The sequence below is a fragment of the Strix uralensis genome, chromosome 14 (assembly GCF_047716275.1).
Source record: "Strix uralensis isolate ZFMK-TIS-50842 chromosome 14, bStrUra1, whole genome shotgun sequence".
In the NCBI taxonomy this organism is placed as follows: Eukaryota; Metazoa; Chordata; class Aves; order Strigiformes; family Strigidae; genus Strix; species Strix uralensis.
The window spans coordinates 16,610,489-16,626,712 of NC_133985.1; the positions used below are offsets into that span (position 1 = coordinate 16,610,489).

Consider the following 16,224-nt stretch of genomic DNA (forward strand, 5'->3'; position numbering starts at 1 on the left):
CTGCCCTTAGTGGGGCTCTCAGGATGGCTGTGAAACACTTCACCTGGGGGACACATAACTGAAATGGGGTTAAAACTAGTTATAACCCCACGAGGAGAACACTGAAAGGACTTTGGTATTTTTTTTCACCCAAAAGGTGAATGAGAAAAAAGATGTCCAGCTCAGTAACTATAAATATAGTGCTTTACAAAATACGAGATAGCAAAAAAAAAAAAAACAAAAAACAAAAAACGCCAATGAGGGCAACTCACCAAATTTGCCAGAATGTAGTGGTACCCATTCCCATTTTTTTCGAGCTTGATGATCTGCAAGATGAAAACCAAGGATATTTAGCAGAGACTAACTAAAGAAGAGCTTCATTTATCTGCCCTTCCTCCCCACCATTTTTCCCCAATGAGACTGTTCAGTTGTGGACAGGAAGACACAGCAAAAGAGATGTTCACAATCTTGTTAGAGGAAGGACAGAGCTTTCACACATTATATTTGAGCAGTAAGTATGAAATTAGACAGGACAATATCCCCAAGCAGATTCCACAGGAAGGGAGAGAAAACTACCTAAACCAACCTGTCTCGTATGGGTTCAGGGGCAAAAAAAACTGTGTTTCTTTTTTTAAAAGATTAAACAAGATTTTTATTTTAGACACTAAAGGAACAAAGTAGGGAGCTGAGGTCCATTTGTCCTGTGAATGTGGCTGAAACATCAAGCAAGACTAGAGAGCTATTTGGCACATTCTCCGAGCCAGGAACGCTGCTGCAGACATCTACCTGGGTTAGGTGTGAGGAGGTTTAGACTATAGGGCAGTTTTTCTCCTTTCATGCACTGCTTCAAACCACAGGATTCCCCTTGCATGTTCATTGCGTTTATTTATATCTTCATATTCATGGTGTCTCAATATATGCTCTTTGCCACTTACTTTTTTCTCCCTGATTTCTACAGAGTTAGGTTTTTATTCTCTTACCAACACAAATGCTTACAGTTCTGTAACATTTGAAAGTTCCTATGTTAGCTGGAAAAGTTTCTCTTGTCTTAGTAGAAAGACACCACTTGTTGCAGGCTTGCCTGTGATTATGGGAGACAGTCATTGATCAGATGGTCCCTAACTGCTTTATTCTCCTTTGATTTAAAAAAATACAGAAAGAATACAGCTAAAAAATCACATTATTCTTGTTGACTCCATGTTTCCACTGAGATTCCTGTCCATTGATTTCCAGCAGCACTGTTAAATTCTTACCAGGTTACCACAGCCAGATACCATCTGCATTTGAGCCAATCCACACACAGAAAGACAACAGTGAAAAAAAAAAAGCCCAAACCAACATGCCCTCAGAACCTGTAAAAACACAAGAATTGCCAGTTTCTAAGAGAACTGTGTTGCTTCCATAAGGTTTCTTTGCTGGCAACACTACCTCTTATTTCCATTGTTGTATGAATTGATAGTGAATTACTGTCTGCATTGACAACACTCGGGCAAAATCTGCACAAACAGTAGTGAGGCCAGAAAGATCCTCACAGCCAGAATGATAATAAAATGACTGCCATTGTGGATTCAACCAGGATCAGTCTACCCAGGCCTACTCTCTGATACCAGGCTAGTAGCAGGTGTTTTGAGAAGCATTAGAAGAGGGCATGTGCAGACTGATCTTCCTGATGGGACAGAACTCCCAGATTATCATGAGCAGCCATTTAGGGATTTCCAAATGGATTATAAATGAGTTGACACTTGCTCTGTGCAACTGGTTCATCTGCCTTAGCCTTTCTCTGATGAAGAGCTCTTGTATGCACATTAAAACTCATCTGGTTCCCAGCATTAACGTGGGGGTGGCAATTGACTTCAATACAGGCTTCATTTAGTAGCAGTTTCTCACACAACTATCGTCGGCTCCACCAGCTTCACTGCCCTGTGGTTCTCTACACAGAATCCCTCAGTATGACTTCTGCTGAACAGTCTGGAGCCCTCAGAAAAAAGCTCTGCATACCTAAGGCTATAAAGATAGATACTCTTATCATGGGCAGTATTCTGAGTATCTTCCATTGCCATATTTGAGAAGCAAAACCAGATCCAATTTGTCCCCTTCCATTCATCAACTGAGACCAACCTTTGCAGTATGTCCCAGACCTTGCGGGAGGAAAGAGCATCTCTGGGGCACTGGGATGTCTAAGAATTACGATCCAATTCCCCATTTCTCCAGTGTCAACAATAGCTGGCATTGGCTTCTTCTGCCCAAACTCTCCCTTTGTTATTTTATTAGGTATCGGAGTCAATGAACCAGAGAGGGCTGCCATCCAGCTTTCCCTGAGCTGTTAATCTTGCAGCCCATCCACCTGAATTATGAGGCTTGCTTCCTGTGTTTTACACAGTTATTTGTGATCTTAATTTATTTTAAAATGCTTGCTCAGTCCTAATGTGTCCGGACGGCGGTAGCAAGCTGAGGTTATAATAGCATTTATCACTTAGCCTGAACATGGTGAGAGGCTGTGCTGGGCTGCATGCTGATAGCTCACTTGGGCCACCTAGGTTTCATTACCCACTTCTTAATGGGCCAGTTTGACATCTATTAGAGAGAAATCCTCTCAGAGTGAAACAGTGGCAAAGGAGATATTCCAGTTATTCATTTTAATGAGAGACAAGGAAGAAACAATACAGGGCTTTGATGGAATACAACCCACCGCTTACTTATCCCATTAAGGCTACACAGCACAGCCCCGCGGATATCCTGCCCTGAACCAAGGCCTGGCTCATAAACGATAGTTACCTCGACAAAGATAAATCATGCCCTTGAGACACGATACAGAGAAATCTCCAAGAAAGAAATCAGGTCATTTTCTCACATATCATTAACACATTGAGCACTGGCTCCCCTACAGCTACAGTCTCCACAACGTGAGGACTTCCTTGCTGGAATCAGCAGTGGTTATTTGTGTTATGTGTACAGAGTGGGGAGAAGAAATTAAAAGTGTGTGCAAGCACCAGCATGTATGTGTGAGGGACTGATGCCAAACAGCCATCCCCAGCTCTTCTTGTTCACTGGGGAGCACAAATCCACAGCCGCCAAAGAACAGAGACAGGCTTGTCAGGGAAGAAGATAAATGCATTAAAACGTCCCTGAGAGGCTGAGGCAGCTCTTTGAACACCTCAGACACTCAGAGAGACCGGACAAACGGAGCAGTGACATCCACGCAGAGGTTGCTGGTGCGGTGCTGAGACCAGCTGCCAGCCCGAATTTAAGTCCCAGCTCAGATTCACATTATAATGAACCGAACACTGTCTTTGACTCCCTCCGGCCATCTGCATGTTGTGAAAGACCTGGCATCCCCTGCTTACACTGAGATAACTACCTCTGCTCTCAGAAATCTCTTTGGACTCAGAACAAGAAGGCAAATGAGGATGAAAATGGACTAAACAGGTCTGAAAAAGTTATTCACAGCCCTATTCCTAACAGGAGTGTTACCTCCTAGGCATAGACGTCTGTTAGATTTGCTCTGTCTTTCAATGTAGGAAAACACAACATTGTCCCTCTTTTCCCTGGGAATGGATGTTTTTTACGGCATTGCAAAACAAATAATTGCAAGATCTGGATTTTTAGTATTCTTGCAAATAGCTTTACTTATATCTAAGTTTAGCTCTTGCTCCAGTTATGTGAAGAAGTTTCAAAGAAAGACTTATTTTCCTGTTCCTATTAGGAAAACTGGATAGTATTTGACTACAGAACTTAACTTTCTGTTAGAAAAACCAGGCTTAAAAAACCCAGTCTCATTAACTCTAGAAATCTGATATACCCTATAGGAAAGCCTGAAGAAAAGGCAAATTCACTGCCTGGTTCCTGTCAAAAATCTTGTTCAACTGCAACTACTCCACGGTCAGAGAGAAGACTTTACCCTCCAGAATAATCTGGTCTCTCCTTCACGAGCATGACCTTTACTTTGAGGTTAAAACCTGCTACCTGCTTCGTTATTATATATAATAGAGTAGCACCCAGAGACATCCAACCAGGATGGATTGTGCTCGTTGCTGAGCCGTGCAGCTGGTGAAATGGCAGTCCTTGCCCCAGACAACGAGCAGCTGAAGTGTGAGACGGGAGATGACAGGTAGCTTAGACAAGGAGACGTGTGAAGCACGAGGTAAGAGTGAGCTGGTTATGAGAAGTACGATAGCGGGAGTCACAGCGCACTGACTGCGGGGCCCTTTCTAAGCCATGTGGGACGAGATTCCCAGCTGTGGGGAAAGCCTTGACTGTAGTTGTGAGAGGGAAATGTACTGTGGCTGGCGTTGAAGAGGGGACACAAGTGTGGACTGAGACCTGTCCACGGGCTTGCATTGGTCTCCCGTCCACAGAAGGGACCTAGGGAAAGCATTAAGGCAGGTATAGAGAAAAGAGTATGGGGAAAATTTGGGTCTGCACTAGTGGGCGACCTATCTAGGTTGAGGATGAGTAAGGCGAGACACACAACCTAGCTGCCGAGTCCTCTATTGCATATCCCATCTGCCTTGTGGCCATAAGCTGACAAAACAGCCAGGAGATGGCTGTGAATGAATGTTTCTCTCTCACTGCAAGGCATGAGAGGAGCTGAAAGCATCAGATCCTGCTACAGTGTGGATGCCCTGGGAGGATGGTGAGCTCTAGCCCGATCTGGAGACAGTGCTCCTGAAGGCACTACAGATGTACCATAAAGCTTCTCCATCTCTGTCCTGCTGGCACTGGTTGTGAGAATTTGGTGCAGCACATGGAGGTTGGAGGACCAGGAGTCTGGCAGATTCACACCTCCACCCTAACTCACAGGAGGTGGGAAAACCAGAGAAAAACTCAACAGAATAAGGAAGTGCCACGTCTTGTGCACGCTGCTTGGAGGAATTAGCACAAAGCAAACTCGTCGTGGAGTAAGGGGGTGTAAAGGTCTCAGCAGAGGAGTCGAACAAGTAGGGAAAATGGAGCAGCAGAGCTCACTCAGCACGAATACATGACAGCTCCTAGTATTTATATGGCTTTACAGTTTCCACAATAACACAATGGAGAAATATCTGCAAGCTTGGCACACACACCACATCCAATAAGAGCCACGTGGATTAGACAAGAACAGGGAGAACTTCTCCAGGAAAAACAACCCTTCCCATCCGGCATACAAGACCCCTCCCAGAAGATCTGCACCAACACAACCTTGCTAAGGATGATGTTCAGCCGCTCAGATTCACAGTCCACTACCACCAGCCTTTCCTTCTTCTTCTCCAGCTCCTGGAAGAGCATGCGGTAGCCCTCTTCTGTTGTCGTCAGGATGTTGACAGCCGTCACCTGCCAGTTCTTCTCAGCTGCAGTGTCCAGCACTTTCTGTAGGACTGACAACCCTATGATGGGAAGAGAGGGGGAAGAGGACAGCAGAGGGAGAACCAGGCTTTAGTTGTGCAAAGGCATCTTTACATCCCTCTGACAGCCTGCGTAGCTGCCTCAAGCCAGGCTGGATACAGCATCGCAAGAGCGCAGCAGAACTACAGAGAGCAGCTAGTAGTCTAGCGTCTAACCCAAACACAGCTGGGCTAGAATTAATGACTCCTGCTTTTTCTGTCCTAGCACAGGAAAGTAGGATGATTCCAGGCCCAGTTTTCCTTTGTAATCGGCAGATCAGTTTCGTTGATCAGGCCCTGCTGTGGGATTCAGATAAGAGCTGTAATCCCTGTCTTCTTGCCTGTTACTACCCAAATCACTTGATTTCTCTGGGCCATAATTCCCTTCTCCTCTTTGATCTGTTTAGGCTGTATACTTCTAGGGTTACGGACACCCTCAGCCATCACAATACACAATCATATTCAGCATCCCTGTCTCTCTCAGAAGCATCTCATCAGAAAACTTCATTATTTTTAAAAGGATCTTGCCTAAATTACATGCACAGCATTCCAGAGGAGATACACATAGTCAGCACTGCTCTGGAGTCCTGCTAGACAATCCTGCCTACCGCAGTCCTTTTTGGATATTCAGTGTGCTCATGCCTCGTGACAACAGAAAGCAGGGTGGGATGCTTTTATACCTTCTCCTTGTCTCTTAAGGTCATCCTGCCCCTGCAAGGGCTAATGATAACTTCCAGGACAGAGCTGTGAATCACCCTTACCTCTGCAATGACCTCCACAAGTCCATTTTGCTCTCAGCCTCTCAACCTGGAGCTTTAAAGGCATCTGAGAGCTAGGGAAACTGAATCACAGAGTAATGAGCTCACTAGCCCTGTTCATGATTTAGAAAGTCAGATAATATCTTCCAAGAACCCAACAAAGGCTTTTGTTATTTTACATAGACACCTAACACACTAACACAGGAAACTTGGAGTTTTCCAAGCTACCTGCCAGAAACACACACACACGTATCACTACTGAATGTGGGCTCAGGTGAGACCTCAGCAGCTGTAGGTTTACATTCATAAACGTGGGACTCGGTGGCCTTGAATTCAACAGACCTATTCAGTATGGGACCTATTCAGTATAAACAATTTCCCCATTTGAAACTCAAATTGCTTACACATTAAATATTTCCCGCATGTGGATGGGTTCAGACCTGACCTATGAACAGAGACATACTGGGTCAGGCTAACGCTTCATTTAGATCAATGCTCACCTTCAGCCATAATGGATATTTAGAAAAGGAATCGAGAACAGGGAAGGCATAGGGTGACCCTTCCTTTAGCCACCTTCTCAGCCTCCAGCAGCCCACACTAAGAGGACTTCTTGAAGCAAAGACTTCATCTAGACCGCTATGTTTAATTACCTGGTAACCCTTCCCATGTACTTGTGACTTACCCCGGTCAGCATCATAAATGTACACAAACTTCTGCCAGCTGTAGTGCTCAATGACACTGATGAGGGCATCCTGGAGCTCTGGGCGAAGCTGGAGAACAAACTGGTTGGATGTTTCAACGGGGAAGCTTGGCGTTATGAAGCAGACATGAAGAGCCCCGCAGAAAGACGTGAGCATGTTGACAGTCCTCCTCTCGTAAAATCCAAAGATAGCGTAGACGCCCTTGGAGAACTGTGAGCAGACTGGAGGAGCAGAGAGAAAGGTCGTGAGGGCAGAAGAACAAGGAGGTTTCTCAGGGAAGTCACCAAACACACCTTTTCCCTGAGATAAGCTGCAGGCTCTCTGGATCATTTTCCCTAAGGCCTGGGGATTGGTGAATGCGACCTGTGAAGAACAGGGCTTGTGGCCATAGTGTGCTCTGCCCTTGATCTCCACAGACCTGATTTACCTTTGATAGCCAGAAGTGACACAGAAGAGTGAATTCAGCATTCCCGGGGCTCTGCTCAAGATTTTGCTGCTTCTGGGTTAAAATGTGTTATCTGAACAAGGGAACCCCTCAACAGTAAAGCATGGTGGCTCACCAAGCCCTGTTTCCTTGGGATGGCAGCTGTCTGGCCTGTGCAGCTGTTTCATTATGGGAATAAAGGCTGCAGTTAGAGCTTGCTATTGCAGCCCCAGAGTCAAGGGGCTCCATTCGAGGAGCAGAAGGAAAGCATTTTCATGACAGCACAGCCCTTTGCAGCTAATGACTCCAGGAGGAAACCATGGGTTTGACCTCAGAAGCTGCGACCATGCTGAGAGGACATCTCAGCAATGGTTCACCTAGGTACAGTGCAATCATAGCACAGCTGCAGGGAGGTTTGTCCTGGGGCATGAGCTGCTGGCACTGAGATCAAAGCCTCTGACACCAGGGGTGTGTTGGTACTTGGGGACACCTGCATGGCAATTTCTGGTTTCCTCACAAAGCCGTGGGGGGAAAGGCTGTGGGGTCAGTGAGGCAGTGGTGGTGGCCTGAGAAGTCTCCATGAGGAGTGCTCGCTGGGTTCTCTGGCAGATATTTGTGTCTGATCTCAGCAGCTGGCGCTGTGCTGCACAGGGAAGGCTCTCTCGGGTCAGAGCCCTTCTCGGGAGAGCGCTCTAATGAGATTGTGGGAGCTGCTGGAAAAATGCCTCAGGAACTCAGTGACGCAGAGAGAGTTCACACTTTGGGTTGTAAAACTTAGCCCCTGAGACAGTCAGACTCATTTAATATCACCCCTGTTTATGGCACATCCCAAGTTACCATCAATATATCTCCAAGCCGGAGGTGGTGGCAGTGACAGCATTTTCCCTGTGTCAGAACTCCTGGCACTAGTGTCTCTTCCTGTTGTCACTCCGACTCTGAAGACCTTTGGCTGTGACATTTATACTGACTCAACACTTCACACATCACTCGACAGCCCCCCCTCAACGGAGTGCAGGGTGAGAAGTGGATGTGACATTTTGGGGTCCCCTGGCAAGCACTCTGTGCTGCTTGGGAATCCCTTGACCTGGTTTCTGCTGGTAGCCGCCAGTACTGAACCTTCTGCATGTGTGGCTGGAGACAGGCTCCTAAACATGAGCTTAGTGCATCCTTAGCTGGGTTCCACCCAAGCTCTGTCCCTCCAGTGGGGACCAGAAGTCATCCCCGACTGGCTTACAGCCATCCTGGATAAGATTACCTTGTTTCTCACATCTACTGCTAGCATCAAATATTCAGAGGGAAGAGCAAGAAATCCTTCTTCCCACTGTGTAAAGCGAGTCCCTGCTCCCATCTCACCACCAAAATGAAGCAGCCAGATTTTTGAAATGGCACAGAGTGTCGAGAGCTGAGAACTGAATCTCATGACACTGGTGAGAATTTTTCCTTCCTCTTGGAGTTAAGCCCAGGTTTTGGGCAGCCCAGCCCAGCAGTTTGTCCCCAAACTCACCCATCCTCTTTTCACTGCTCAGCATCCATGATCTCACATACCTCAGCACCCTCCTTCCCCTGCAGAATTTGTATTTCTCAGGGCAGGGGCTTCTTGCAAAGCCCAAACCCTGACAGAAATAAACCCCTCTTATCTTTATTTTCATGGCAGTGTCTGTTTGCAATCAGCAATTGTGTCTGTATCAGCTGGAGTCACTGCCCTCATCATGAGACTGACACATTCAGGAAGAAAAGTAGCAGATACAGATAGAAATAGTCTGAACATCATTTCCATGTGACTGGACCAGTGGGTCTAATGAACAGTGCGATACACCATATGTGAGAGATCAGAACATGATCTCTGGAGACCCAGGCTTCAGACTCACTGAATGATTAAAGTGACATTCTCAGGGCAGCTGAACAATCCAGTACAATTAATAATCCAGACAATAAACTTAGCTGTCTTGTTCTGTTTTGTTTTAGGCAAGCCATGGCTTCCTTCAGTTTTCTATTTGAAATGAATCTATTATTTTTTAGATTTTTTTTTTAACTCTGTGGCTCAGTCATGCTCAGGCAGCCCTCCTACACTGTTCTGAGACACTCATCAATCCAACATCTGAAACAGACTGCACCAAAGACGACTGAGCGAACGAACAGTCTTTATCATTAGTAAGTTTAGAAAGACCCCTAGCTTGCTTTATACTTTCAGACTAAGAGGGGCCATGGACAAGGGAGATAATTTGCAAAAAAAAAAGCCTTGCTGAGGGTCGTCACCCAAAGAACGACAAAGAAACTGTTATGTCAATGAAAGGAGTGATAACTGCAGCCACCTTTCTGGGACTGAACTCAGCATAATGTAAAAGCAGTGGCTGCAAAATTATTTAAATCTCAGGACTATTTTAAATTACAAATGTTCCAAATGAATTTACCCAGCAAAAGTAAAAAGAAGTTACTTGCCATTTATTTAATACACTAAGAGATCACTGGAATTCCCTTATATTTGCTTTGATTTTTTTAAAAACAAATTTATTAACAATTGTGTTCTCATTTGATTGCTCTGCAACTTCCTAATAACATACTATTAAGAACTGTAAAACTTAACTAGAGGAAGCAAATATTTTAAACTCTTTTTGTTCTTCTGGTGGGGAGGGAGCTTATCTGTTCCTCAGTAGCCACTAGCCTCTGACTGATGCTTTTCTAAAAAGATTAAGAAACATAAAAGGGATAAAGATCATTCTGGAATGGAATGTCCAAGCAGTTGAACTCTTCTGGTTAGTTGGCTCGTGATAACATCCCACTTTGCAAGCCTTGTGCCAACTACCTGTTAACAGCTAGATGGCCACAGCCTGGCTTTTCCTGCAGAAGAGTTGCAGTCAATCTGGTAATTAGCTCTATAGCGGTTGAATTTGGACAGTTCAGCCTCTGAAGCTCATTCCTGCAGGTGGGAAGCTGGGTGAAATGCAACAGCACAAATGTTTGCATATCCAAGGATGTGAGCACGAGTGCAGAGTGTTACTTGGATGTAAATGCAGACATTTGTGATAGTTTGCATGTGCTATTCTTGGCCTCTGGTTTGCTCAAAGGGAAAGAAGGACAGAGAACATTTATTCTGGGCTGTAACTATGCTATTATCTTACAATGAATTTGTAATTAATTACAGAAAAGTTTTCCTCTAAACAAGCCCTTGGAAAATATAGTTCATAATGATTGATAACTATGGCAACTACTACCATATTCACCCTGATCAGTCTTGTATAATTGATCAGGCTGGGACTTCTGGATGGGACATTCCCAGTGTGTGCTGCACCAGGCACCACAGACATCCCATATCCCTCCTTCCCCAGGCATAGGGTCTCTCACTGAGGCTCCCTAGTGCCATTCCACAAACAAAATTAGGCAAAAACAGATGCATTAACTCAATTGTCACCTGGTTATGCTGGAAAGACAACCCAGCAACAATCATCTGTTCTTTGGACCCAACTCCACAGCGCCTGTTGCAGCCAGGTGAGGTGAGAGCTTCTCAGACTGTTCTAAAAACAGTTCTAACTCACAGCGAAAATCAAAATAGATTTGTATGTTAGTTAAAAAGTGACTGATGTGGTAGAGGAAGCAGGAGAAGGCCTCCCCTCTCCTTCTGTGGAAAGGTAGCCATTGTGGTGGTGGTGTGTCCTTGACTTCAGATGAGGAAAAAGCACACATACTTCACTCATGCTTAAAATCCCCAGACTCTAGGATTTCTAGTTCTGCAATTTACCTCAAGTTTCTCTTTTCATACGGAAATATTAAAGGTAAAGCACTAAATCAGAGAGAGGAAACACTAATTTTATTGAAAGCACACGCAGGATAGGACACCTGCTTGGCAGCTGAAGAGAGGCAGCTCTGGCCACCCTTGCAAATGCTTCCAAGAAAAAGAAAAATACGTGCCCTCAACTTTAAATTGAACATTTTCTCTGCAGAATAGGAAAGAAGAAGAGATGTTTCAAGTCTATAAAAATTCCTGGTAGACTTTTTTTGGCTAAAGCTCTCAACCAGACACAGAGAATTGATGCACTGATTTCTGCATTTAGGAGGGCCAGAGATATTTTGGAACTGCAGGTTTGATCTGATCCATGTGAAAGGCAGATGCCAGAGATAACAGATATCTCATTTGGATTTTGGTAAAAGCAGAAAGGAAACCAAAAAGTTTCTCTCAGAAATGGTCACCACAAAGAGGTGCTGAAACAGTCTTGGCATTTGAGGGAGGAGGATGGGCTGCACAGAGGGATGGGAATGAAGGTTTGGTCTCCAGGAGTGAAAATGGTGCAACTCTGCTGAGAATCTGCAAACCATACTGCAAAAAGGGAACTGCTCCCAATGGACACAGCTGGAGAAGCAGCCTGGTAGGAGGTCCTGGCAACTGCTCATCTGCCATTTCCTTTAGAAGCAGAATTTTCACCATTTCACTGGGTTTAAGACTAGAAAGGGATATTACATCATTCCTACTGACTTTTTGGATCTCATGGACTATTAAGTTTCACCCAGCTATCCCTGGAGGGAGCCGATAATATGGTTTAGTTGACTCTCGGGAGACTCAACTGCTGCATGCTTCTGTCAGAGAACAGAAGTAGCAGAGATAGTGTTAATACCCAAAGCCATTAAGAGCAGTAAAAAACCTGATTAAACGAAATATCTCCAGATGTTGCCCACAAACGACTCATTCTCTGATGCAGAACGAGACAAAAAACCCAGATGGTCCCTGCCAGATCTCAGAGGCCTTCCCAACCCTGGAGGATATCATATCTGAGATGCACCTAGGAGGGAAGACACGGTACCCTCTCCAGGAAAGCCATTCCTACAATGTTGAGCTGCAGATGTTGTGAGGATTTTAACCAAACTATTCTTCATAACCCAAGCAGGCAGGGAAAGAAAAGTGCAATTTGGAAATGTAGACTTCAAGATAAGAACAAATCTTTGAAGCAACCCAATCCAGCACACACAGCACTTACTCCAGTAACCAAATTAATAAATGCCTTTTAAAAATTGCCAAACTTTGCGTGTAATAAAATAGTCAGCTCAGTCTACTGTCCTCTGTAAGCTATTAAAGACTAGCCCTGCAATGCCAGCAGCCCCAGTATCAGTGTGGCACCTACTTCATCTGCCCAAACCTCCTGGGACACAAAACCAAAACCGTCAATCGCAGCAAAACATACTCATTGACAAGAGCGGAGCTTTTCTTTGCTCGCTTGGAGTGTATGTGTGCACATGTGGGAAAGAGCAAGGGGGATGTGCATGCGTAACTTATTTTTAGCATGCCCTGCCTGGAGGCAACCCTCACACGGTGATGGAGAACCTGACATCAGGTTGGCGAAGCTGGTGGAATTTCAATGAAAGAGCGATAGTGTCTGCTTCAATTAGGATCAGCCCAGCTTTCCTCCCAAATGTTTGTCCTCACAGTTCTCCAGCGTGGCGTAGGTGCCAGAGCGCATCTCTTCAGCACATCCCAACAACAGCATGTTCCCACAGATTTTTCTAACAGGGGAAAGCCAAACAAATTCAACACTCCCCCATTGCTCCACGCATGTATTTAGCTGACAGCAGATATGTCCCATATAGTTGATCAACTGCAAATCAGGCTGATGTGATATCACAAGAAATATATGTTTCTCTTTCAAACATATAAAAGACACAGAAGTGTGCTCCCTTCTATCATTTTCCTTCACTGCTGCTCTAACCATCTTGGAAGCTGGAAAGTAGTGTTGATTTTTACATTAAGATTTGCTTTCCTTCCCTCGTATTTAAACAATAATTATGACTGAAGAGCTGCTTATAACTGTTTATGCTGATAGCTTCAATTTTTTTAGTTAAGTTTGCCTGCCTGACAAATAAGTCTTAGTTTGCCTGGCTGACAAATGATGTTTCCCTTAAGATCAAATTGGATTTGGGATACTTTTTTCTCACATGCTGCTGAGTTTAAGGAAACAGAAATAGCACGGTGATTTTGTCAACAAAAATTAACAACATGGACTCTCAGTCGTTTAAGTGCACTTCTAATGGTGGTGGAAGATATGGCCATGGGAAGCTGGCTTTAACCTCTCCGTCAAAGGGAACAGTTGAAAATCCTAGATCTTCCACTTGTGTACTTCATAACTTGAGACTGCTTTTTCTTTTCCTACTAGAGTCTTTGAATGCAGTTCTTATCTAGTGTGACTATGAAACAGAAGAGAAAATCCAAATATCAAAGGTCTTAATGGGGTCACTAAGCTTGTTGAAAAAAGGAAAGAAGGAAAACCAAGATGTTTGACAAGACTTTAGTTGCTTGCTTTTAAACATACTGTTACTTTGGGATTACTAACATTATGTTGAATTATATAAAATCAAGACTTAAATATATTGAAGGGTTTCCGGTCAATACTTAAACTATTTCTGAGGAATGGTGGCAATTTTAACAGGAATTAGATGCAAATCCCCTACGTGAAATACACTGAGATCACGAGCATCTTTTAACAGGTTCTGGACAAGAAGCCAAAGGAGACGTGGGTATGTATCTGATGAGACCTGGGACTTCTGGGGTCACAGACTTGGATGTCCCCTTAAATAAGATGTCAGTTGACAGATATATTTTCTGGGTAACCTTCAAATGATGGCTAACCCATTGAAAGGAACTGAGGCACCACTGGAAAGGACATGATGCCCATCTCAAGCAGCATTCAGACTTCACAAAAGCCCATTCCTTCTGTGGTTAGAATTAGGTTATTATTCTAATAGGGACAGACTTGCTAATGAGGGTTCTGTGGCTAACAGATCAGACTATGTGTCAGGGGAAATGGGTCCAGTGCCATCTAGGTTTGTTATCGAATCATGACTTGGATCTTTGTCTGTGAGGTGGAGGAAGGTGATTGCCTTTCTCTGAGCCCCACCTATTCCAGTCCCTTGGGTCAAAGACTCTCTTGCACCATGTTTGCACAGACGCAAAACAAGACCATATTCTGAGCTAAAGCACTAATGCCGTGCTCTCAAGCTGCGTAAGGGTCTTGCTGTCTGCTGCCTTCATCCCTCCAATGTACCATACCAGAGCCACAGCTTTTCCACAGCACCCCCTGCTTTCATAACTTTTTTAAAACAGAAAAGACATGGTGAAGGGCTTTGGTGCCTGGAAATAATTCTGCATTTTTCAGCTCTAATAGAGGATCTGAATTTTCCACCTTGTCTCATTTTTAAAATGGGAGTCTTTTAAAAAACATTCTCTTTTCCTGCATGCCAGTTTGGCTCATTTCTGGGGTACAGTTATCTGTCAAACCATGGCAAGCAAATGCAGTTGGGATACAGTCTTCTGAGATCCTTTTATGGCACATTATGCCATTAAAAATCATCATATTTAGTTAGTGAAAAGTACATCTCCTGCTCCTGGAGCCTAGGGATGGCTCACCTGTGGCTCATGAACCTTGCATGGCTTTTGAGCAGTTTGACATTGACACATGTGCCAGAACTGTCTTACACTGTCAGCAAGTCTGCTGGGCCATCTGGCTTTATGCTGTGTCCAGAAAGCAAGCAGAAGATGCTGGCTGTGCTGGGTTGCCTTGCAGCAGCAGAAGCTCTACAAAACCAGCTACTACCTCCTGCTCACAACCCTCACCTTGAGGTCCCCTGCAGCTCCCCTAGAAGAAAGGGTGATGCCTCATAGGGCCCCCAGCTGCAGGTGGGTGTTCTTATGGGCCCCATGGGATCTGGAAGACCAGCTGTCCTGGCTCTCATCTAACCTTCCACAATGAAGTAGAAAGCAAAATCTTTGTCCTCATTGAACTCTCCGTGTCTGAAGCATAGTCATAAATATTAAAGCAAGATTACTACAAATGAAAAAGTGACAGTGATATTTTCCGAGGAGGCAAGGGATAAGGGTTGAACCGATTTTTGCTTTTTACTGCTTTATTAGATGGCCTTTTGTATTATATTGGTTCTTCTGAAGATAGTGCTATACTAGCAAAACTAGGTGCAGTATCACAGTGTAGCTTTCTGCTGGGGAGCATGAACAACAACGGAGGAAAAGAACAAAGCACCAAAACCACAGCATGTTAATACAGTACATAGCACACTGCTCTTAGTTCAGCACACTTAATTCTGGGCTGTAGAAGCTGAATTATTAAAACAGAGTAAAAAGAGGGGAGTGAGCAGTGGGAAGGGGGAAGATAAGCAGTAGCAGAAAGTAAATGTGTCACATAAAGAAGAGCTCACTGCAGAGGAAATACATTTTGTCTTCAGTAGCTTCTTTTCTTTCCCTAATACATTATATCTGTTCATAGACATTAAAGCCTGTGTCTGTCTTCAGTGCAAACCTCAGGTTCTGATGAGGATGTCGTAAGTGCCTGTCTTGAAACTGGTTGCAGGTCAGAATGCAAAAACCAGGCTATGGACTTTCCCTGGAAAAGTTAGTTCAACATTAATGTTACTTCCATTGGGAAAGGAGGGTGTTAATGTCTACCTCAACAATTCCTTTATTATTCTTCATCCTAATAATTACCATTTTGGTCCCATGTCTCCCTGCTTCATAAAACATGTGCATAGACACTCCCAAATTTTCTCTGGTCTGTACTTTTGCAGATGTGCCAGTTTGGAAACTGATTCGATATCTCCTTCTCTGATGTGTTCCCTGTGGCATTCCTGAGACTTGTGTTGTTGCCTCCAAGTGAGAAAAGAATATTTTGGTAAATTTTCTCAGCTGTGTTGTTTCTGGGGACTTTTAGGATTAATTCCTGCTCATAATAACGTCTCTGTTAGCTCTTCTCTGAAGTCTGCTCCAGGCATGGAGTTCAGTTACGATATATTTACTCCTTCTTCCAGGTTTGTAATGAAGGTAGCAATCAAGACTGTTTTTAGCTGCAGCTCTGTTTCAGCCTCTCTCCCTGCCCCATCAGCTCAACACGTTTTCATTTTCCATCACAATCCTACCTTGTGAGGCTTTGGCCATTTGTAATATACAGCATTACAGGTTTTTGGGCCACTGGATTCCATACTGTAAATTACAGCATCAGGACCAAATTTTGTGATTC

The 16,224-nt window shown here is 44.3% G+C and overlaps 1 protein-coding gene across 1 annotated transcript in view; it reads right to left on the reverse strand.

Annotated features, from left to right (window-relative positions):
* GRIA1 (glutamate ionotropic receptor AMPA type subunit 1) overlaps positions 1-16,224 on the reverse strand; it is a 128,967-nt gene that overhangs the window by 59,560 nt on the left and 53,183 nt on the right. The window contains exons 3-5 of the mRNA XM_074883658.1: positions 6,777-7,016; positions 5,155-5,339; positions 252-305 (exon numbers count right to left, since the gene is read on the reverse strand). Of these exons, the coding sequence (XP_074739759.1) occupies positions 252-305; positions 5,155-5,339; positions 6,777-7,016 (479 nt within the window). The remainder of the gene's footprint in view (positions 1-251; positions 306-5,154; positions 5,340-6,776; positions 7,017-16,224) is intronic.